At 40.7% G+C, this 25,762-nt stretch overlaps 1 protein-coding gene across 4 annotated transcripts in view; it reads left to right on the plus strand.

Annotated features, from left to right (window-relative positions):
- The window catches only part of SGCG (sarcoglycan gamma), a 167,029-nt gene that overhangs the window by 22,902 nt on the left and 118,365 nt on the right, over positions 1–25,762 (plus strand). For all 4 annotated transcript variants that reach the window (XM_034936448.3, XM_055096542.2, XM_034936447.3 and 1 more), the window contains one exon: positions 21,739–21,933. In XM_034936448.3, coding sequence (XP_034792339.3) covers positions 21,739–21,933 — 195 coding nt within the window. The remainder of the gene's footprint in view (positions 1–21,738; positions 21,934–25,762) is intronic.

Genomic DNA, 25,762 nt, shown 5'->3' on the forward strand with positions numbered 1-25,762 from the left:
TTTGTAGGTACAAAAAGGCACCTTTGTGGAATTTAAAAAGTAATGCTACAAGTTGGGGTTCGTTTTATAGGTTCTAGGATTCATTTCAGATTGTCTTTCAAAGACAAATGAAAAGTAGCATTTCAATGTAGTTAGATATAGCATTCCAAAGACTAACAAATTCAGGTGTCCAAAAGATATCAGCTAAGCTTGCGGTTAAAATGCGGAAAATGAAATTGTTCCATATTGTCCTTTAAAAAATGTACTTGCTAGTCATTAAACTAAGTTGTTATTAAATTGCATTAAAAATTAAATGATAATTGTAAATTATAGTGGGTGCCCAATGTGTTCAGTTTTGCATAATTTATAGGGCCTGAGGATCTCCCTCCACTCCCTAATCTGTGGCTCATCACAGCCCTTGTGTCTTCTCAGCTTGAGGCACCAGGGCTGTGGTTTCCTAGTGGGAGGGGAGAAACTACAGCGTCCTGAGGATGACTCTGCTACTCTCCTGCTCCTTCAGAACCCACCTTGACCTTCATGACACCTTCCTATCTCTCCCTCCCTCCCTCCCCTTCTCTCAGCCTCTATAGCATCTGTCTGGCTTTATTCTTCTCCAGACCTACTGCAGGGCCAGAGAGTTCTACGACGTTCTCATGAGGATTGCAGGATCCATCACTTGCTACTTTGGCCATTTTGGATTCCAGCTTCATTTTTAATTTTATATGTTATGCTGTAGATAGTTTTATGGGAACACTGGTACAGGAGTATTTAGTAATTTGTGAATGGTAAAGGTCTCAAGACTTTTCTCAGAACCTGTGAAAATCTCAGTGCCTACTCGACTTCAGTATGACTGGTGGGTAGGACCACTGAGGAATGGGGACAGGAGGGCTTGCTGTGCCCAAAGGCGTTTGTGCTTCATCCTAGTGAGACCTTTGAACCTCTAGAAAAGGAGAGCAGCGCAGTCACATGGGTGCGTTGGAAGGATCACTGCAGTTGACATGGAGAATGGATTAGGGGCAGTGGAGGCGGCAGTGAAGGGTACCTTAAAACCTAGCTTCACCTTCGTGACTTCTTTAACTCTGTTTTTAAAATGCTCAATTAATTTTACTTGAGAAACATCTCTGGAAAGTCTAACATCAATGAAGAGGCTATGATTAAAAGTTTAGGCTATGGAGCCAGACTGCCATTTGACCTTGTGTGAATTACTTAATTTCTATGTCTCAGTTTCTTCATTTGTAAGGTGAGAGGAGTTGCATTGTAGCAGCTACCATTTTAACAAGTATCAAATTTAGTCTATATAAGGCAATTAGAAAGTTTCTGACTTCTTAGTAAATAGTAGCTTCCATCGGCATCACCCATCAATGCACCCTCTTATCCTGACCCCACACTGCGGGGAAGTCAGGAAGACCTCAGGAAAATGACGGTAACTGGTCAGGAACTTGAACCTGCTTCTCACAGTCCCCTAAGAAGGCGTACCAGAAAGGAGCCCTAAGCAGGCAGGAGACTCCAGGCTGAGGCTACTATTCCTGCTGTTTCTGTGGAGAACGTTCTCTGCATGCAGCCATGGCTGCTCAGAAGGGGTGTGTGCATCCCAGGATGCAAATAGCCCTCCTGGCATTCCCGGTGGCTGCCTGCCTATCCCTAGTGGTAAGGTCTATGAAGGAAAGAAAGGCAAGTGACTGTTTACCTTTCCCATGAAAATCTTCCTTTTCTTCAACATTTTAGATTGTAACGAAAACTTTATATAAAATATTCTCCCTTTATTTTTATTTTTTTTTTGAGACAGAGTCTTCGCTCTATTGCCCAGGCTGGAGTGCAGTGGCATGATCTCGGCTCACTGCAACCTCACCTCCCGGGTTCAAGTGATTCTTCTGCCTCAGCCTCCCTAGTAGCTGGGATTACAGGCATATGCCACCATGCCCAGCTAATTTTTGTATTTTTAGTAGAGACGGAGTTTCACCATGTTAGTCAGGATGGTCTCGATCTCCTGACCTCGTGATCCACCCGCCTCGGCCTCCCAAAGTGCTGGGATTACAGGCATGCGCCACCATGCCCAGCCTGCATAAAATACTCTAAAATGTTAATCTTGGTGAAACAATATAAGTGTGTTGTCTCCATACTGGAATGCATTTGAATGTTTGTATTTTGGCAACATTTGAAAGTCACTTTAAATCATCCCATTCATATCTCAGAGCAAAGGTGATAATAAGGAAGTGAATAAATGGCCCTGAGGCCATCTGAAACTTTTTAAATGAACTGTCAGGCCATAGGAAAAGTACGTATATACCACGTTTGATAAAAAACTTAAGTGTACCTCAAGAATTTCTTTACGCATTTAAAGTCTTGCAACTAAAAAGAAGCACAGCATAGTTGATACATTGAAATAACTTCCTTTTCTTAAAATTTTAATTTAATATTGTGTGAATGTTTTTCAGAGTTAGAATTTAGTTATACACAATTTTTAGGGACTAGGCAAATTGAAGGTTTTTTTTTTTTCCTAGAGGGGGCAGTGATAGTTGATTTGCTTAAAATTTTTAGGCTTAATATAAAAATCAAAATACTTATAAAATAGATGACAGGCTACTTTATTTGCTGTTTGGTTAAACACAAACTTCATGTGTAATTTTAATTTAAGAATATTCTAAACTCTGTTCTCCTTTGTAAATAACAGCAAATTTAAGAGTCATGTCTACACAGGATAAATGGTACTGCAATGTAGGCTGGTCCCCTTCACAGGGCTAGTACATAATGAACTGGTTTCTGGATGGCCAGTAAGGGGGTCTTTTTAATTCTCTCTCTCTCTCTGTCTCACTTCTCTAAGAAGTGTCCTTGGCCTCAGCCCACACCTTGCCCATCTTCCTCTCCTAACCTAGCCGGCTCCCCTCATTGCCTGGTGCCTTCCTCTTGGGAGCATCCCCTTAATACAACACCTGAGCAAGAATCCGCATCTCAGGCTGCTTCCAGGGAACCTGATGTGAGATAGTGTCAACCTAAATAACAAGCGAGCTCCCAAAGAAAAGATGTTCATTTGTGAATAGAGCATTGCAGTGGGACTATGAGGATGACATCATTGTTCTGAAATTATTATCCTTGGCTACAAAGATCAATAACAAGAGTAACACCAGTATGAGATTGCAGGCAGATGTCCTCGCAGAAGTATTTAAGGTTGTGGTTTTTGCAATCTTTTGTGATAATTTTTGTTATCAGCATACAAGCATAAAAAATTTTTCTTTATGGCCTTCCCTGGTTCTGTTTGTCAGAGTTTTCTTAACATTAGTGATCCTGACAACTTTCACATAGATAAAGTTGAATGGTATTCTGAGAATTCCATCAGCATACCTGATCACAGGCTGGAGTGCAATGGTGCGATCTTGGCTCACTACACCTTCCGCCTTCTGGGTTCAAGCAGTTCTCCTGCCTCAGTCTGCAGAGTAGCTGAGACTACAGGCACCTGCCACCATGCCTGGTTTATTTTTGTATTTTTAGTAGAGACGGGGTTGCATCATGTTGGCCAGAATGGTCTTGATCTCCTGACCTCGTGATCTGCTTGCCTTGGCCTCCTAAAGTGCTGGGATTACAGGCGTGAGCCACTGCATCCGGCCCCCGATCACTTTTAAATTCCAATTTTTCCAACAGCAATTGCTTAGACAGTTTCCCTGGGAAACAGACTCCAAGCTGGAGATATGCGTGCCATGTATTGGAACCCATCTTGAAAAAAAAAAAATCCCTGTAGGACAGCAAAGGCGGCAAAGTGGGCAGAAGGAGATGTCGAATAGTACTGTAGCTGCCACAGAGCTGGAGGCCTGCAGGGCTCTTCCCAAATTCAGAGAGGGGCCGGGCTTTCACCCAGTGCACTGATAAAACGTTGGAGTGTGCCTCTCATGGGGAAACACAGCCATGGGCGAGGCAGCTTAGTGCATTCTGAAGTCATTCTCGTCATCAGCCATCACTCCCACAACTGAAGGAAGGAGTGTCTTGGTTCTGAAGGGTGATGGGCGTGACATAGCACGAGTCCACCCCTCGCATCACTCAGATCCTCTTGCTTTGTTTACCTAATTTGGGAACAGCTCCTCCAAGGGTTTGATTGATCTCTTTTCCTGGGGGAACACTGAGGGAATATTAATGGCAGGAACTAGAGCCTCGCCTTATGCAGATGGTCTCATGACTACAGCTGATACTTACCCATCCTTTTTCCCTCCCACCGCCTTCACCTACCCATTCAGCATTTGCTTCATTCTCATCTAACACCCTGGCTGGTCTGAGTAGCCTTGGGGTGACCCTGACATTCAACTCTGAAGGGTCTTAGCCTTGGTCACCAACCCCTAACCAGTCCCAATGCACTTGTGGTTCACACATGGCTGAGCATTTGCTCTCAGTGGCCAGAGGAATACCAGCAAATGCCTTGCTGGTCCGCCTGGGTGACAAACATATTCTTCCCAGACAATTCTTGTCAGAATGGTGCATCATGTCCTAACCAGTGGTATCCAGCCTGAGGAGGTGAAGTGATTGCAGCAGCTTGAAGATGACTGGGACTCACATTGTGTCCTCTGGTAGAAGCACTCCCTGCTGGGAGCAGACTTCCAGATCCACAGAGCCCATGGTAATGGGGATGGGAGGCACATACTTCCCAGCTGGCAAACATGATCACTTCTACGCTCACCATTGGTTTCCAGAGGGATATATCCTATCCACTGGGGATGGAGCACCATAATGGTCATTGATTTTGGATGTACAGAACTGCATTCTGAAGTATCCCCCATCCTCACAGGGGATCGGGGGCCTCAACGGCAGCTTCAAAAGATTGTTCTATCACCCTGTCAGGCCAGCAGCTGCTGGGAAATACAGAAGGTGGCAAGAACAGGGGATCCCGGGCTCATGTACCTAGCGCCCCTCTGCCTTTGCCATAAGGTGGGTCATTTGGCTTGTTGGCATCTCCTGTGGGATTCCACATCAGTGGATCACACATTCTGTAAGTTCTTGGATAGTGATGCGGCCAAGGCCCTGCAGGTAGAAAAGAAAAACCCACCCCAGCCTACCTGTTAGTACCCCTCAAGATGATGTAATCCCCTGGCCACCGAGTGGCTGCTTGGTCTTATTGAGGGATGCTGCTGTATCCAGGTTCAGCATCAGTGTCTGCTGTGGACAGTTTAGACATTCAGCAGGGGCAGTGGCTGGATCAGCCTTGCCAAGAGGAGGCCTAGCTACTGGGCCCATGCATGGCCTCCCTCCCTGCCACCATTCTGGGCTGCTCTGTATATGACCCCAGTGTGGGAGCCCTGGAGTGGATGGTGATGGGCCAGCTGTGTCAACTGGGTGAGCCACTCTCACTATGGTGCCCCTTCTACAGTGGACGGCTTGGAGGCTGTTAACGTGGTAAAAGATCTTCCTCCTTGGTGCCCAATAGGTCCATCCACAAGCCTCTTCCTCAGACTTCTCTGTCCTCCCTATTCCAAACTCTCCCCTTCCACCCAAGCCATTCACCACCATCCATGAGACCATGTATAGTCTAACCTCAGCCTCAGGTGATTTCTGTTTCCACAGGAAGTGGATACACAGGTGCGCTGCCTGTAGCTTTGTCAGCGAGGAGGTTTTCTCTCACCACAATCTTTCAGGGCCACCCATTGCAGTGTGGCAGCCGGCCTTCTGGGGATTGCACCCACAGAGGCCTACCAAATGTGGCCCGTTTCCTCCCTGGAAGGCTGGCCATAAGGGTCACCCCTGCGTGGCCAGGAGAGGTGCATTAGTGGTGGGTGACCGGGACTCTGGGTCCCTTGCACATGTTCCCTCTGCCTGCCTCATCCCTGGTGCCCCACTTCTGACTTAACAGTGATTGCTGCTGGCTCCTGACCTGAGGCCTTGGTGCATCTCACAGAGCTCAGGTCATGATGTGAAATTCTGTGCATGGGATTATGCTGTCCCATGACCAGGTGCTCTGTCTTCCACCAACACCCAGTAGCACTCGGAGAAGTGTTTTACAAACGGCATATATTTCTCTGCTGCAGATGGCATGGCCTGATTCCAAACTCCTGGAGGCCTATGCTGTGATTCTTCCACTGCAGCTTGCCATAAATGCCACATTACCTTCTTTCCATCAAGGATGCATCTAACCCCACAGGGGCACCAGCAGGTCCAGCCTGCAGTATGTGTAGCCCTGATGCAGAGCCCTGTTCTGGCCACACTAAAGCTGTCATTCTGTAAATGGGTTAATTTTTCCAAGGCCAGAACCTGAAGTGGTCTAAGAGGCATCATTTTTCCTTTACAGTGGTGGTAAGTGCAAGATACAATAATTAATTCTTTACTTTGCAGGGGATTTCCCTGCATGCCCTAGAACACTAGATCCTAAAAACCACTAAGTTGGTAGGTTCAGATCTTGGTAGGATTTCTCTCTCACCGTCTGAACACATCTTTTACTAAGGCTTTTTTTTTTGAGACAGAGTCTTGCTCTGTCACCCAGGCTGGAGTGCAGTGGAGCAATCTCGGCTCACTGCAACCTCCACCTCCCAGGTTCAAGCTATTCTCCTGCCTCAGTCTCTGGAGTAGTTGGGATTACAGGCGCCTGCCTGCTAATTTTTTTTTTTTTTTTTTTTTTTTTTTTTTAGAGACAGGTATTCACCATGTTGGTTAGGCTGGTCATGAATTCCCTACCTCAAGCAATCCGCCTACCTCTGCCTCCCAAAATGCTGGGATTATAGGTGTGAGCCACCACGCCCGGCCTAAGAAGGCTTTTAACATATTTGTCGCATTCACTCATCTAGTCCAGTCCACATGGTATCATGAAGTTAGTGGACAAATGCTGTTCTGAGAATGTCCAAAATGGCCTAGATCCCTTCTGGGGATAGGAATGTGGCAAGTAAGTACTGCAGCCTAGCTCATGGGCCTATGAAGCTCTTCAGTTCCTCTATGTGAGATAAATGGGAGGAAGATGCCTGTGCCAGTTCAATGGCACACATGCCTGGTGCCACGCTAATCTACAGGAGCAAGGATGCCTCCCCCGACACAGCAGCTGTGCAGCTGGCCTTGAGGCAGACCACTTTCATTCTTTACGATACCTCTGGTTTTCTAGAGGCCAGATTGGTGAATTAAATGGGAATATGGTGGAGACCACTAACCTTTTGTTCTTCAAGAGAGGCACTCATCTCTGCCATTCTTCCTGGGATGTGGAGGGATGACGGGCGGTCATCCCCCGTCCTCTCACTGCACAGGGACAGGAACTCCCCATGTGGCAGTTCTGCCAGCTATCAAATATTCCCTTTCCACTTACATATTTGTTGACCAGGGAAATGACCGTTTGGTAGTTCCAAACCCTCTGTCATCCAGGCTGGAGTGCAGTGGCGCGATCTCAGCTCACTGCAACCTCCGCCTCCTGGGTTCAAACAATTTTCTGGCCTCAGCCTCCTGAGTAGCTGGGACTATAGGTGCATGCCACCACGCCTGGCTATTTTTTGTATTTTTAGTAGAGATGGGGCTTCACTGTGTTGCCCAGGCTGGTGTCGAACTCCTGAGCTCAGGCAGTCCACCTGCCTCGGCCTCCAAAGTGCTGGAATTACAGGCGTGAGCCACTGCGCCTGGCCTTTTTCCTGAAATTTTTTTGGAAAATAATTTTCTTTCCCTACTTGTGTTATTTCTGTAGATATGACCAACATGTAGTCCTGTAGAATAACAATTAAAAATAGTTGAGGTAGAGATTTCATTGTTACATTATATTCATGCATTCAGTCAACAGATATTGGTAGGATTTCTGGACACGGGGACTGGCCTCAAAAAGGGCTTAACAGAGAAAACTATCACCTTGCTTTCATGGAGGTGGGGCAAATAGTATGAGAAGATAGATGCAATTTGGGAGGATGTTGAATAAGATAAGAGACAAGAGAGAAAGACTTGAACTTAAGAGTAATTTTCTTGGTTTCAGAATTAGAGAAATAGGTTAAAGCTATCAGCAGAACTGAACTCCCCTACCCTACCCCTTCACCCCCCTGCCCCCTCCTTCAGGCTCAGAGCTGCACAAAGTCTACCTTAAATAGTGGTTATGCTCAAAGGGATGTGTCAAAGGACAACTAAATAGTTACCCCTTTAGTCTCAACATAGACAACTTAGAGGTCATTGTTAGTGTGATTAAATATTCTGCTATCAAACTATTTTAAAAGAATAAAAATATAAAATAAACATTTAAGTGTTTAATACATGAGGGGAATCAATACTGAAAATAATTTTAGTATAATGGCTCTATTTAAAATATTTTTGTATGAGTATATGTGGAAAGTACATGAACATTATAGATCAATTATATAATAATTTTAGTAAATTGGTATTTGAGAGTCTTGATTGATTGATAATATTAATAATATATGGCATTATAGAGTTCTTCTGACTTGATATGAGTAATGTCTGTAGTAATAATCTCCAGAACTTTGTCAAGATGGATGTAGTATCATCATATTCTGTAAATATATCATCTTTGAAATATTAAGATTGTCTGGATTCCAAAACCATAAATTTTATACATGCTATGCAGTAATAGCAAGTATAATGACTTCTCTATGCTAAACATTATTCTGGGAGCATTGTATTTTCCATTTGGAGCTTTGGGGATAAATTTTAAGAAAACATAGGCCTCCAGACACATATGCTACCTGCATATATTGGGGGTGCATCACGATTACAAAGTTAACTGGATTGGTTATGAAAGTTATATGTCCGGCCATAATAAAATGGCTTTGTTTGAAATAATTATAGTAAGTGAGGCATGATAACCTTTATGAAACTTATAATTCTCATGACATTAAATTCTTGTAATTGACCCACTATATTTACAGTCCACCTGTTGGGAGGAAGACAGCCAGCAGGTACAGGAGTCAGATAAACCTTAAGAAGTCACATTCACAATTGCAAGCCTCATTCACAGCATCACAGGACTTTGAAGAGAACTATTATATCACTGACGATATTAGGAAAATGCTAATAAATGGCCCTGTAAAATCCTCGTGTGTTAAAGAGTTTTTTGAATAATTGAAAACTATATTTGGTGAAACTTTTCTGTTGATAATAACCTTCAGAAAATACTGTGCAATCAAACATGCCACATGTTTGCAGGTACTTTCTGAGTAATTTGCAAATACTTTCTGGATAACAGAACACAAAATCAACAACAGAAACTTTAAAAAATACATCTATATATATAGTCTACTAAAAAGTTACATATTAAATCAAGACATAAATCATCTTCTTCATTTGACATCGAAATCAATTTGTATATTTTAAAAGCAGAGATCAACCGTAGTAATTCCAGTTATATTTTATGAGCCAAAATAATAGCATGCCTTTAATCTGCCACTTTGTTTGGAAGTCTTATTTTCAGAAACTCTGAATAAATCTTCTACACCATCTTCCCAAGAGCTTTAGTAAGACCTCAGACTGGAGTAGAGTTGAAGGAGGGAATGCCAGTCTGAAGAAGGAAAGGAAGAGGAGAGACAGCAAGGAGAACTTCAGTTGTCAAGGTATCAGGTGCAGGGGTCAGAAAGAAACATGACTTCATGGACCACTGCTTGGCCCAAGACCAGATGTCAAAACCACAGAGCCCTGCTGTAGAGCATTACAAATGTATTCCACCAAATGTTGGGATGCATCCTAGACCTGTGCTGACCAGCAGTCCCCAGCTGTGAGGAGAAGCCCGACATTTGAGTTGATCACTTGGCAGAGTTGATCATCATAAAATTATCCTTGTAGAGCTAAATAAGGTTTGTCTTTGACATTCAGTCTGGTTTATATGATAGCAAAAGGGAAATGGCCTCAGCTAGTAGATTTGAAAAGCAAAAGTAGGAATAATGCTTTTCAGATACTAATCTTCCTTCCCGATCCAACACATTCATCATATGAAGGTAGAATTTTATGTGATGTCAAGCCCTAAAATACACTATGAAAAGACAGTGCTTACGGATTAACATATATGCTAGAAAACAGTAGCGTAGTCGGACACTGAGATGTAAAATGAGGGAAGTGTCAGCCGGGCGCGGTGGCTCACGCCTGTAATCCCAGCACTTAGGTGGGCGGATCACGAGGTCAGGAGATCGAGACCATCCTGGCTAACATGGTGAAACCCTGTCTCTACTAAAAATACAAAAAATAAGCCGGGCATGGTGGCAGGCGCCTGTAGTCCCAGCTACTCAGGAGGCTGAGGCTGGAGAATGACGTGAACCCGGGAGGCGGAGTTTGCAGTGAGCCGAGATCACGCCACTGCACTCCAGCCTGGGCGACAGAGCGAGACTGCGTCTCAAAAAAAAAAAAAATGAAGTTTCAGCCTATGAATCATGGCATATGCATCAATCATACTATTACAGAAGTTAAAGGGTCTGGAAGTAATAATATGTAACTCTATCATTTTCTCCTTCATTCGATTCTTTTCCCAGCTGTTCATGGAGTTTCTATTGAAGTTGGTAGGGTCTTTATTTATTTTATTTTATTTATTTTGTTTTGTTTTATTTTATTTTTGAGACGGAGTCTCAGAGTCTCACTCTTGTTGCTCAGGCTGGAGTGCAATGGTGCGATCTCGGCTCACTGCAACCTCCACCTCTGGAGTTTAAATGATTCCCCTGCCTCAGCCTCCCGAGTAGCTGGGATTACAGGCGCCTGCCACCACGCCCAGCTAATTTTTTTGTATTTTTAGTAGAGACGGGGTTTTACCATGTTGGCCAGGCTGGTCTCAAACTCCTGACCTCAGGTGATCCACCTGCCTCAGCCTCCCAGAGTGCTGGGATTACAGGCGTGAGCCACGGCGCCCGGCTGGTAGGGTCTTTATTAAAGAGCAGTTATGAGAGATGTATGAAGTATGAGTAAAGATAGAATAATTTAGGTCTTTAATTGTAATGCTACATCCTAAACACGGAAATCTATTTGACCAATACATTGTAGATGAGGATATACTTTATTCTGCCTTCCTTTAACAAATATGTATAACTGAGCTGTTACTATGTGCCAGACCCTACTTTAGGTGCCAGTTATATAATAAGCAAACAGACACCCTTCCTGTCTTCCTGGAGGTGAGTCTAATGAGGACCAGGCAATAAAAAGTAAACAAATAAATGCATCATTATGTCCTAAAAGGAACTTTGGAGGAAACGAACAGGACACAGTTGCAGATTGTACAGGATAAAAGGGACAAGAGCAGGTGTTTATGGAAGGCTGAGGTCAGGAGGACAGAGGGGTGGCCACGTGGTATGGACCAGTTTTCCCGGCAGTGGGAACAACGTGTGCAAAGACTATAAGATAGGAGAAAGCTTATTCCATTTGAGGGATGGAAAGGCTGGTGCTGCTGGGAAGGGCACAGTGAGGTGAGATGGAGCTGGAGAGGCTGGCTGGACCAGATGGAGTGAAGCTTCATCTGACATGCAGTGGGAAGCCACGAGTGACTTTAAGCAGGGCAGCAATGGTCCTCTTGTTGGGTGCCATGTGGAGACTGGATTAAGAGAGGCAGAGTGGGTGGAGGAGACCCTGAAGAGGCTGCGCCATCAGTGTTGGAGTGGAGCAGGGGCAGTGCAGATGGGGAAGCCAGGATGAGCACAGCTGTCCTCAGGATGTGGCAGGCAGGGCTTGCTGATGAAGTAGACGTGAGGTGGCAGAGAGAGAGATTGTGATGGCACTCATGCTTCTGAGATGATCAACTGGGAATGGCCGATGCCATGGACTGAGATGGGAATAGAGAAGGGAAGGGGGGAAATTCAGGAGGTGAGGAGAAAGTTATTGAAAATTACGTTACTTTTTAACAAGTTCAGTTCGAAATACCAAGTGGAGATGTCAAACAGGCAATTATCAGATTAGAGTAGAGAGTTCAGGGATATTTTAGGTAGAGATATAAATTTGGGAACCATCAGCCTGTAAATAGTATTTAAAGACATGATAATGAATAGGATCACCTTGAAAAATTGAAGGAAGAGAAGAGATGGTCCCAGAACAGTTCAGGCAAAATCCACCATTTAGAGGCGAGAGAAAAAGAGAAGATTATGAAAGGGCCTGAGAATTAAAGTCTAGAAAGGTAGAGGGTAAAATTAGGAGAATACTGATTTTAAGAAAACAAGAAAAAAGTGTTTTCAAGGAGGAAATAGCCAACCATTTCAAATAAAATGAAGAGTGAAATTTTAAAAAGTGAGGGAAATAAAATAGGAAAGTGAATATTGGATTTGGAAGCAAGGAGGTTATGTGATCCCTCTGATTGATATTAGCCAAAGCTAAATATGGCAAAATAACTTCTGGAAATACATCCTTCTATCTAAAGATTTGCCTGTTCTTTAGAAGGACCTGTTTGGTGCAGAAGGAAAATAGGTCAAAAATAGTTGCAAGCATTCCTTACCATGTTGGTAGAAGGTGTTCTTACTCCATGGTTTACCACCATAAGCCATCCTGCCTTTATGCCTCTTGCTATGTGTATTATCCAGGACATATTATTCGGGTGCAAGTGACAGAAACCCAAGTCGAAGAAGTTCAAGTGAAGATGAAACTTACTAATTTATAAAATAAATTAGACAGTGCTGAATTTAGGATCTCAAATGATGTTGTTAGGATTTCACCCCTACTCTCACACTCTCTCCCTCTTCTTTCATTCTTCCTGATTTATTCTCTGGCAAGCTCTCTCCAAGTGGCGGAGGGATGAATGTTGGCAGTGCAGTGTTAGGTCCATTAACTTCTGATAGCAGAGGCCAGCTTCTCTCTTGGAGCATTCATATTAATTCTGGGACAACTGACACTGGCTTGCTTGTGTCCATGACTTCCTAATGGTAGTCACCATGTTTGGACTGATGATATACCCTGATTGGTCAGCATGTACCACATACACACCTGTGTTACTGGACATGTGCCCACATGACCGATAGCTGGACCACAACCACGGGGAGCTGAGGAGTGTTCTAGGGACAGACAAGAAAACAGTAGGTGCCCACTATAACAGGATACAGAAGAAAAAAGTAGACATCGACTGTAATAGGACACAGAAGAAAACAGTAGGTGCCCACTGTAATAGGATACTGAAGTAGATACAGGGTTGCAGCTGAGCTTCCAACAGTCCCTCCATATAGTTCTTTGTTAACATTAACTCAGCTTTCATTGCAGCCAACTACTAACTTAACCATTAGCTATGTGAGCACTAAGTCAGAGATTGATGGTAGGTATAAATCATGCCAAGAGCTGGAGGAAATTTGGTACCAAATAACAACTGGTCTTGGTTAAGAGGCTAGGTATCCATAAATGCTGGTCTTGCTCTATTGCCATTCTGTGTCTTGTTTCTGCTAACTTGTTAATGTTTCTGGATGTTGGTATTATTCTTTAGTCAAGTACTACCTAAAGACACCATAAAAGCTTTAGATTTCTGATTTCTGAGAGCATCTAATAAAAACCAGGACAGAGCAATGAGAAGAGTTTGTCTGAATTGCCTACCCGTGTAAATATAAAACTGTGTTTTAAAATGAGCCTATAGCTGAAGTAAAAATCAAAACAAGACCAGTTTTATAAGCTAACATTTGTAGGCCTGTGAGTTTGAGCTTGTTTTTATTTTTTTTTCCCTTTTAGTCACTTGCTCGTTTAAATAAAGGTTTTTTTTGTTTGTTTTGTTTTTTTCTCTTTTCAGGTCTGTTAGATACTTAAAGGGCATTTATTCTGTTGGTTTGGTATATTTTGTAGGGAACTTTTTAAAATGGCAGAGTTTGCCATTTTATTTTAAAAGTTAATCCTATTGTAAAGAAGAGAGAATGATTTGATGATCTTTTAATCTAGATGTGTGTGTTTGTATAATAAGGGTATTATTATTTGAGAATTATGCTGATTATAACTTTGGATGAAATTGATAATTATCCATCTATTTTGCTATATTTAGTGTGCTGTGCTGAGCAATTTGACTAAAAGATAAAGGAGAACTATTCTTGAAATTATTTGGTCATCCTAAATACAGTAATGAAGTTGGGATGAGTATGGTAAATTTATTAAATTTACTATTACAAAAGAAATATATATATCAATTCTATAAATTGAAAAAATACAAAAGGAATTTGGGAAATACTATTTTAAATGAAAAAAGGTGGATTATAGGAGGAAATTATTAATAATTTTTTAGTTTCCTTACAGTATTTTTCCTATGGGTATATATTTTAATATGTATATATTCTAACTTTTCATTTAACATTATATCACTAGAATTTCCCTAGGTTATTACATGTTTTTCAAACATATTTCACATACCCAAAATACTAATTTTGTAATACTGTAGTAATTTGATGGATTAATTACTCTAATTTTAATCCTTCTTCATTTAATGTCCAGTTTTGCCCCAGTACAGATAATGGTAAATTAAAGATCTTTAGGCACAAATTCTAGTTTTCATTTCTAGTTGTTTCCTTTGGGTAAGTTACTAGAATTGGAATTACTATTGTTTGTTTGATGTTCTTAATACTTAGTGCCCAATATCTTTTGGGGGGTTTATGTTAACTTTCACTTTCTTCATCAGAGGAGCAGTATGTCTCTTTTTCAAACACCTGGCCAATATTATCTATTATCAGTTTTTAAATTTCCCGTAATCTTTGAAAACTGCTGCAATGATGGTGTTTATTGGCATTTCTTTAATTCAGGGTGAAGCTGAACATTTTGGTATGTTTATTTGTCATGTGTATTTCTTTGATGTATACGTGTATTCATTGCTTGAGTTTTATTGGATTTTTTTCTGTTTTGGCTTGGTTGAGATTATTTATATTTTAAGGATATTAACCTTGTCCTGTCTTTAAGGCAAATACTTCTCCCAGTTTATCTGCCATGGTGTTCTTTGTGCCACACATCTCCTAGGGCAGGCACCTCTCCACTCCTCCTCCTTTCCGAAATGTTGGAGCTCTTTCAGAATGATGTAAGTTATGATGCAAACAGTAAGGCAGAAAACACACTGAGAATTACTGCCATTAATTAACATGAGATGAGATGTTTCTTGGAAGTTTAAAGGAAGATAGAAGTAAAACCCATGCAGTCATTCTCAATACTAGCATAACATAGGCAGCCTGAATTTAACCAGCTCACTAGCTTGCTCCTTTCCTGCCAGCTCGCCTCCTGGAAGAGCAACTTGTATAGACTGGTTGCCTCTTAGTTCTCACTTTTCATTGCCTTATTACGATCTGTGTGTATGGGCTTGTTTCTAGACTCTCCATTTTCTTTTACTTGTGAATTATCTGTCACTAGCTCATTTTTTTTTTTTTGTTACTGGAGCACAAAGCTGTATCATCACAACCTGTAGGGTAAGTCCCACTCCTTATGCATTCGTGTGTTCAACAAGCACTTACTGATTGCCTATTATGTGCACATAACTGATACTGGTCACGGTTACCTAGTCACATCGTTGTAATTGACTTCTCACATGGGTTACCTTGTCATTTGGAGGGACGATGCACCATGATGGTGCTTGTTACCTAGTAATAAATTATCTATCTGGATATTAGAGCCAGGTGACATGGCTTATGAAAGACAGTTTTTGAAACTGTGGAAAGTAATTTTTCAGGAGTTTCCAGATTGACATCATAAGTGCTATAAGAGGTTTGCTAAGCCCACAGTCAGCAAGCCCTGTGACCCGAAAGGACCTTACCCAAGGCAGGTAGAATGCCATTGCTAACACTCAGGTGAATCTCCCATGAAGATTAGAAAGATGGCTTACTCTCTTATCTGACAGATTGCATACAGCTGCAAAGAGAATTAGTATATTGGAAGGTAGATCTTAGAAAACACCACAGAGTGATAAAGCTGTGGAAATATAAAGCTAAGTTTAAAAAACATGACTGGTGAATGAGGAGGTCTAAATATATCTTATTGAAGCCCCAGTGGAAGTAACCAGAGAAAATATAGGAAAGACAATGGTTAAATAAGCAATTGCCAAGAGTTTTCTATAACTGAAGACAAGTTCAATTGAAAACAGACACTGACTTATGAAGAGAATAAATTAATTCAAATTTATGAAATGAAATCATTCTGAATCTGGAAAACACTAAAAGTAAAGAAACTTTTAAAAGTCCCAATGGAAAAAAAAGACGTAACACTGAAAAAAGCTTTGTAGATACGTGTTGAATGAACTGTTGAAAGCAAAGTGGTGGAAATTTGTACCAGAAAAACATTGAAACCAAAAGTGGCATACCAAAGTCAGTATCAGACAGATAACTTCGAACTATTATAACTCATTCTTTGAGTTCTTAGATAGAATTAAATGTCATTTCTAAAAGGTCTGTTTTGTTCTTTCTCAAACTCACCTTTTCAAAAATCATATGATATTAACTCATTTTGGGCATTATCCTTGCATTTATCATCTTTGTGTCTCAGACTCTTGATAATGGCCTACCCAAACTAGGCATGACAATAAATGTTGGTTGAAATGAAGAATGTCGTGAAGACACTATGTTCAATTCACTATATTATATGCTATGACAATAATCACATAATGTAGAAGACAGATTATCTGTCCTTAAGGTCATTTTGTTTTAAATAACAAACTGGGGATCATGAATTCAGAAGCATATGAAAGCAGATATTTACACCAAAACAAGTATAGTGCTTCACATCTGGAGCCCTATCCATTAAAGGATTGAAAACTATACCTGAGAGATGCATTGAAAAGCAATCAAAATTAAATATAGCATGGCCGGGCGCGGTGGCTCATACCTATAATCCCAGCACTTTGGGAGGCTGAGGTAGGCAGATCACGAGGTCAGGAGATCAAGACCATCCTGGCTAACATGGTGAAACCCAGTCTCTATTAAAAATATAAAAAATTAGCTGGATGTGGTGGCACACACCTGTAATCCCAGCTACTCAGGAGGCTGAGGCAGGAGAATCGCTTGAACCCGGGAGGTGGAGGTTGTAGTGAGTCGTGATTGTGCCACTGCACTCCAGCCTGGGCAACAAAGCGAGACTCCATCTCAAAAAAAAAAAAATTTGGGAGGCCGAGGCAGGCGGATCACGAGGTCAGGAGATCGAGACCATCCTGGCTAACATGGTGAAACCCCGTCTCTACTAAAAATACAAAAAATTAGCAGGGCGTGGTGGCGGGTGCCTGTAGTCCCAGCTACTCAGGAGGCTGAGGCAGGAGAATGACGGGGACCTGGAAAGCAGAGGTTGCAGTGAGCCGAGATCGTGCCACTGCACTTCAGCCTGGGCAACACAGTGAGACTCCGTCTCAAAAAAAAAAAATTAAATATAGCACCAACATACTTTGAAGGATGGTTAGCAGGAGAAATAATGTAATTTTTAATGACAAAATTTCTTTTAATGAACAAGTCTATGAAAATAAATTTTGTTCATGATACATTAAAAATTAGAATTATTTATCTTGGAATATAGATTTTAAGTTCTAATATACTTATTTCACTAATTATGTTTTGTAAAGGGTTTATAAGAAGACCACAAAGTGCTGTGTGTTATTCCAGTGCAATTTCTTGCTGACATGAATACCACTAATGCAGTTGCCTGACCTCCAAGTGCTGAAGCATTGATATTCTTCTCAAGCCTAATTTGAGTAAATACCTAAAGGAAGCTGGTTAAACCAGATAGCCTCTGAAAGTCTCTCCTGGCAAAAATTTAATATAGTGTCTAATAAAAATGAAAGCCACTTGTGAGTTGTGAGAAATATAAACAACAAAATCAACTTTTTAGAGAAATATTTAAATTGAGTGTTTCACCTAGTGATTTAACTCATGCTTATCTAGAGTGAAAGGACTTTTTTATACAATGCAGTGAACACTGGTAGATGGCACTTTCAAAACATTAAAGAAGGCTGTCATAAAACGATATAAAAAGAATTACAGCTGGCAAACTTAAAAAAAACAAAGATTGGTAAATACAGCTCAAATATGGGAGGACTAGAAAGCAGGTCACCAGCTTCCGAAAAGCAGTGTGTGGTCAGTATTTTCTTCCAGGGATGTGGGGTCCAGCTTCTTACTCAAGCTGTCAGCAGGGCAGGTGGGCAGATGTGGGGGGACTCAAGAGCCAAAGACAGCACATTCCCCAGGCTCCCCATTTTTGGGCAAGCCTCACCAAACTGAAGGAGATCTTGCAGAGTCTTCTTCTGAGTCCTAAACAACTAATCACACTAAACGTACTCTGTTTATGCACAGGCTTCAAATTAACTCATTATAAAAAGTTGAGGAAATTCTGAAGTAACACTCAACCTATTTTATTGCTTGTTGTACGCTTAAATAAAAATGTCTGGGTTGGCCGGGCGTGGTGGTGCATGCCTGTAATCCCAGCACTTTGGGAGGCCGAAGCGGGTGGATTACCTGAGGTCAGGAGTTCAAGACCAGCCTGGCCAACATGGTGAAACCCCGTCTCTACTAAAAATACAAAAATTAGCTGGGTGTGGTGGCATGTGCCTGTAATCCCAGCTGCTCGGGAGACTGAGGCAGGAGACTCACTTGAACCCTGGAGGCGGAGGTTGCAGTGAGCTGAGATCGCGCCACTGCAGTCCAGCCTGGCAACAGAGCAAGAATCTGTTTCAAAAAACAAACAAACAAAAAAAAAACTGGGAATTTTTCCTTTCAACATATGTATGTAGTTAATTCAGCAAATGTTTATTAAGCACATACTACATGTTGGCTGCTGTTCTAGGGGCCGAGGGTAAAACAAAATAACAAAATAGTTGAAAACCTCACCCTCTCAGGGCTTATAGGTGGAGGGTGAGCATTTACAATAAAATATGTAGGTAAAATATGTAGTATGCCTGGGGAGTTAAGTGCTACAGAAGAAAAAATGTCAGAGGAGCACGGGGAGCTCTGTGGTGGTGTTGGTGGGGCCTGTTACTGAAATAGGAATGATCAGGAAGATCATTGATAAGCGATCTTTGCACCGAGAGTTGAGAGGAGCCATGCAGGCATCGGGAGACCTTCCAGGTAGTGGGAATTATAACTGTGGAGTCCCTGAGGTGGGGTCACACTTGGGGGTCTCCTGGCCGAGTAAGACCACTGTTCCTGGAGCAGGAGGAGTCAGGGCTAGAGGGACTGGATGAAGTCAGAGAACCATGTCCGTCGGGGTGAGAAGTTTGGTTTTTACTCTGAGTGAAATGGGAAGCCACGGGAAGGTTTGTTGCAGAGGTGGGGCATGAGCCGATGCATGTTTTGAAAGGACCACTCCAGCCTCGATGTTAGAAATGGACCATAGGAGATTTAGAGCCACAGGCAGGGGGATAGTCAGGTGGCTGTTGCAGTGACCCAGGTGAAAGACGATGGCAGAGGTGCTGATTAGGGGACCTAAGAGCTGGCCTCATAACAGGATTGCTGTCAGCTCTCCAGCAAACCACGACAAAACTGTTTTAAATGGATACTGAAGTTTTCTCAATGTTATGTAAGGGTGAACAAAAGCATTATCTAGTAGACTTTTGGCCCTCAGAGACATTCGTGTTCTAATAACCCCTGGAACCTGTGAAGAGGTCACCTTACGTGGAAGAGGAGGAGGCTCTGCAGGTGTGGTTATGCCCAGGCTCTCGAGAGGGAAAGACCATCCTGGGTAATCCAGGCAAGCCCAGTGTTATCACGGGGGTCCCTGTGAGGGGCAGACAGAGGCATCGGAGCCAGAGGAGGGTGTGTGATGATGGAAGCAGAGGCTCGAGCAAGGAACGTGGGCAGCTTCTAGAAGCTGGAAAAGGCAAGCAACGTCTCCCCTCCACCTTCCAGAAAAACACAGCCTTGCCCACGCTTTCATTAAGACCTATTTTTTGACCTGCACAACTATAAGATAAAATTGTGTTAAGCCACTAGGTTTCTGATAATTTGCTACAGCAACAATAGGAAACTATATATATAGGACCGGGAATATGTAGAAATAGAAATATACTCACATGTGTTCTTAGAAAACTTTGCTAGTTGTATTCACCTGTAGCAATATTGTAAGTCTGTACTTGCTTTTGGTTCAGACTCCCTGGCCACCCTTCCCCATCCATCCATCTCCTAGTCTGTCCTTTATAGGAATTCTGGAGCCATTATTTCAAATGATAAGCACTTTGGAATCAATATAATAGAGGGAAGAGGTTGAGAGTGACTGCGTGTCCAGAGAGGGAGGCTGCTTTGAGGAGATGGCATGTGTGCTGCTACTGAAAGATGAGCAGGACCAGCAGGGGCAGACCAAGTCCAGGACAAAGGTCCTGGGGTGAGAATTAGCCTGGTCTGTTGAAGAGTATCTACTCTTTGCTTCAGTCTTGTGAGCAAAGGACACAGTGGTAGTGGATGAAGCCAAAGACATCAGCGAAGTCTGGCTCATATAGGGTCTTGTAGGTGATAGAGGCGTTTGGACATTGTCACTGTGGCGAAAAGCCATCAGAAGGTTTGGAAAAATAGAGTGACAGGAGCTTACTGACATTTTACACATTGACTGCTGGGTGGGGAATGGTTTTCAAGAAGGGAAAGAATGAAAGTGGATTTTTCAGCAGTGTAGTTATGAGCATTCAGAGTAACCTAAACTAGTGTGGTAGCAATGGAAATGTAGAGATGTAGACAGATTTCAGATATATATGGAAGGTAGAATTGATAGGACTTGCTGATGTGGGGCTTGAGGGAAGAGAGAACCATCAGGAATACATCTGGTAGTTTGGTTCGAGCCACTGGCTCTAATATAAGGAAGACTGGAGGAGTTCAAAGAAATGAGTCAATGAATAATGCGCTTACGAAATCATTAAACATTTAGGGGTTGAATAATGTTGGCTGTCAGTCCTGGATATTTGAAAATACTATGTGATGAATAGCCTCATTGTAGATAATCAGAATATGTGAAAATGCCTATTGTTAAATTGGAAGGAGATTTAAAGATTTGTTTTAGACCATAACTTATTTTTAATAAGGACAACTCCAAATCACCCCTAAAAATAAATGTGTGACTTTTGCACAAAAAATCCCAGAGAAGAGTATTTGTATTCTGATTCATCTTTTTACTACATTTACAATCACGAAAGTCATAATCTCCAATTTTAGCTTCATAGCTAAAAAGTACTTCTGTTATTTGTATAAAGGGAAAAATGAATAATTTTTTAAGTTTTCTTTTTTTCTTTTTCTTTTTTTTGAGATGGAGTCTCACTCTGTCTTCCAGACTGGAGTGCAGTGGCGCGATCTCGGCTCACTGCAACCTCCATCTCCTGGGTTCAAGCGATTCTCCTGCCTCAGTCTCCTGAATAGCTGGGACTACAGGCGCCTGCCACCATGCCTGGCTAATTTTTTGTATCTTTAGTAGACACGGGGTTTCACCGTGTTAGCCAGGATGGTCTCGATCTCCTGACCTCGTGATCCGCCCACCTCAGCCTCCCAAAGTGCTGGAATTACAGGCGTGAGCCACTGCTCCTGGCTGCGGATTCCTTTTTAAATTTACACATACCAGTTTGATTTTCCTCCCAATTAACCTTTGTAGAACTCGGTAACTTGATTATTTTAGGTTAATGTTTCAATTCCAAGTTTAACCCTGAAGAATTCTGATAGATAGATACAGAGAATTTATTAACATCTGAATTTATTAACATTTGAAAATATGGTCACTAGATTTCAAATGTTTATCATATGTAAAATATTTTAAATGGCAGATTAAATATCTCCCTGTGATTGAAACACAGTGACATGTTTCAAAATAATATTTAATTATCTTTTTAAAAATCATTAATTTTGGAAATCTATGACTGGGATGAAAAATATGTTTTCAGGCTCATAGTAAATCAGTATTAAACAAGTTGCCTCCCTCATTCCCTCCCTGTCTCTTTCTCTCTCCTCTCGTGAACACACTCCGTGGCAGATGGTGCGTGAGAAGTACACTACAGCCACAGAAGGCATCTGCATAGAGAGGCCAGAGAATCAGTATGTCTACAAAATTGGCATTTATGGCTGGAGAAAGCGCTGTCTCTACTTGTTTGTTCTTCTTTTACTCATCATCCTCGTTGTGAATTTAGCTCTTACAATTTGGATTCTTAAAGTGATGTGGTTTTCTCCAGTAAGTATCATTATTTTCTGGTAAGCATGTTCTTGTTTTGTTCACTGTATCACTTAGTCTATATTGTATTGTTAGGAGTTTCCTTTTGTAATTAACATTCATTTCTTTGCTGTCTGGCTCTGAATTTCAGGAGCAAAATATATATGTAGCATTTACGTTTTTCCCTTTTCCTTAAACCTCATTGTGAACTATAGTGTGTTGGTTTTGTGTTTTTGCTGTAATTTTTTTCATTAGTCATCTCGAAATAGTGGGAATATTGTAATAGTCTTTAGTTTGTGGTTGATTGAGTCAGGATTATTTGCTGATTATTTAATTCAGTTTGTAAAATGGTATAAATCATTTTCTTAATTTCATTAATTCATAAATATTTAAATGACACTCATTTAAAAACTTTTTTATTTACAGTGGTAATCAAGTTACACTTTCATTTTTTAAAAACCCTATGCTGATATACAGTAAATTCATGTACACACTTCAGCATTCAGCAACAGATTGAGTAACTAAAACATCAATCCTGAGGAATTCATATTCTATTTTAAACATTCTTATGTTTTAAAGACAGCTACATAATTTTGTATTCTTTGATAATATTTTGTGTACTTTTGAAAAAATGCTAAATGTAGAATGTCTTAATTTTACAAGATAGCTACAGTGAGATAAAAATATTGCAGAGAACATTGCAGGCAGGTCAGTCTGTTGCTTACATGCATCTGAAGGTGTGATATATGCACAGGCTCTTTCTTTTCTTTCTTTCCTTTCTTTCTCTTCTTTCCCTTCTTTCCCTTCTTTCCCTTCTTTCTCCTCTTTCTTTCTTTCTTTCTTTCCTTTTTTTTTTTTTTTTGAGGCGGAGTCTCACTCTGTTGCCCAGGCTGGAGTGCAGTGGCGCAATCTTGGCTCACTGCAACCTCCACCTCTGCACAGGTTCTTTCTGAGAGCAATGCTTGAAGTCATTCATTCTGAAACACCTTCTATTATTCTTCTTCTTCACTTTCTATGCAACTGTTTCTATCCCACTATAGTTCTAGCCAGTAGATACATTATTTATTTTATTGACATCATAAATAAATATTTATGTTTTTACACATGCAAAGAGGTAAAATACCAATCAAATCAAAATATAGTTTGAAATGGTGTTAGCATATTTGATATATTAATATGAATGTAATCAATATAGATATATGATATAAGCTGTTAAATTACATATATTATAAATAAATACATGAACAATTATATAAATATATTCAAATTAATCCAATTTAAGTTGTGATTTCTTAGTTAAAATTCATAAAATCACTATTTCTACAGCATCACAATAGTACTTAGTTGCATTGGACAATGTTACTTCATGAAAGTAGCACAACTAACAGGATGCATGTTTTTGCACATCATATACATTTTAATATCTAAATGTAAAATACTCTAACATTTTTTGGAGACTGAAGCAGTGTTAAAGTCCTCAAATTATAAACTATGGGATTTGCCAGAGACAACTGAATAGAGAGCCCTGCATCAGTCTGCTGTAGGACCGTCAGTTATGCAGAAGGTTAAGAGAGGCAGTGTCCTGGGTAGGAGGCCCATGGAAGGGCCTGGGAGTGACGAGAAGCCACCCACAGCCCAGCACGTGCTGAACAAGGACAGACTTTATCTGGAATGAATGATGTGCATTATTTATGAAATATGGGTGAATTAATTTTGTAAACGGTTTGACTGTAAAGTGACAATATGTCTACTTTATACTCTTGTCATGTAGCATGTAAAACAACTTTGAGGTATTATAAATTTGGATTAAATTAAGTTGTGCCAGCAGCTGAGTCCATTTCACTGATGGAGAAGGGCTTCCCACAGAGATCAGCACAGCCTTTCCGGCCATCACTGCAGCTGCCCATCCCCTGCCCTTTCTAGTGAGATATGGTCATTGAGCATGGCATTTGCTTCAGTTAGGAACCTGTTGCTAATTGGTAGCGAGTATTCAGGATTCTTTAGTGCTGTCTTTAACAAAATAAGAAAAACTACCACTTAACATTTATGGAATCAAAAGGCAAGATACCCAAAGTCACTAAGCTACAGAAAATGCCAGGCCTTAATTGGAAGATGCTGGTTAGACTTTGGGTCATTATTCTCAATGTGGAATGACATAAATGTTGTAATTACCTTAGGTGCGTGAGTTTGATTTCTTACTTTTGTAATTATCCTATATGTTTTGAAACAGTAAATTGTAAATTAACGTATGCTTTAATTCTTACTGATTTGAAAGATTTTAAAATACAAGATTTCATGTTTTATTTATTTTAAATTTTATTTCAAGAACAATTAACACAAGATCTGCCCTCTTAACAGATTTTAATTGTACAATACGATATCATTAACAATAGGTACAATGTTGTACAGCAGCTCTCTGGAACTTACTCATCCTGCTTGATTGAAATGTGAAGTCCATTGTTTAATAGCACCCATTCTCACTTCCTCAGCTCCTGGTAACCACCATTCCACTCTTTGTTCAATGAGTTTGCCTACTGTAGATACCTCATATAAGTGGAAGCATGCAATATTTGTCCTTTTGTGCTTATTTCACTTTGCATAATGTCCTCAAGGTTTATCCATGTTGTCTCACATTGCAGAATTTTTTTCTTGTTTAAGGTTGAATAATATTCTACTGTATTGATATACATTTTCTTTATTCATTTGTTGTCTGTAGACATTTAGGTTTTTTTCCACATCTTGATTGACTACTATAAATAGTGCTACAATGAACATGAAAGTGCAGATATCTCTTCCAGTTCCTGATTTCCATTCTTTTGGATAAACAACAAACTATCTGAAAAGGAAATTAGGAAAACAATGCCATTTTCAATAACATCAAAAAGAATGCAATATCTAGAAATAAACTTAACTAAGAAGATGAAAGACTTATACAGTGACAACTATAAAATAACTGATGAAAAAATTAAAGACACAAACAAATGAGAAGACCTCCCATGTTCATCAATTGCAAGACTTAGTATTAATAAAATGTACATTGTACCAAAAGTGATCTGTAGATACAGTGCAATTCCCATCAAAATTCCAATGTTATATTTTTTACAGAAATAGAAAACACAATCCAAAAATTCATGTGGAACCACAAAAGACCTGAAACAGCCAAATCAGTCTTGAGAAAGAAAAACAACGCTAGAGGCATCATGCTTCCTGATTTTGAAATATATTTCAAAGCCATCGTAATTTAAACAGTATGGTACTGGCATAAAGAAAGGCATATAGACCACTGGAACAGAATAGAGATCCCAGAAAAAAATCCATGCATGTGTGATCAACTGGTCTTTGACAAGGGTGCTAAGAGTATCAAATTAGGAAAAGATAGTCTGTTCAACAGATGATGCTGGGAAAACTGGATTTTCACATGCAAAAGAATGAATTTGGACCCTTATCTTAAACCATACATAAAAATGAATGCAAAATGGATTAAAGATTTAAACATAAGGCCTAAAACTGTAAAACTTCTAGAAGAAAACATTTGGGGAGAAGCTTCATGACATGGATCTTGGCAATGATTTCTTGAATATCAAAAGCACAGGCAACCAAAGCAAAAATAGACAAATGGGACTACATTATACTAAAAAGCCTCTCTGCAGCAAAGAAAATAATCAGCAGAGTGAAAAGGCAACCCATGAAATGGGAGAAGATATTTGCAAACTATATAACTGATAAGGGGTTAATTTCCAAAATATATAAGGAACTCCTATAACTCAAGAGCAAAAAGACAAATAACCTAATTAAAAATGGACAAAACATCAGAACAGACATTTCTCCAAAGAAGACATACAATGGCCAA

The sequence above is a fragment of the Pan paniscus genome, chromosome 14, assembly GCF_029289425.2.
Source record: "Pan paniscus chromosome 14, NHGRI_mPanPan1-v2.0_pri, whole genome shotgun sequence".
Lineage (NCBI taxonomy): Eukaryota > Metazoa > Chordata > Mammalia > Primates > Hominidae > Pan > Pan paniscus.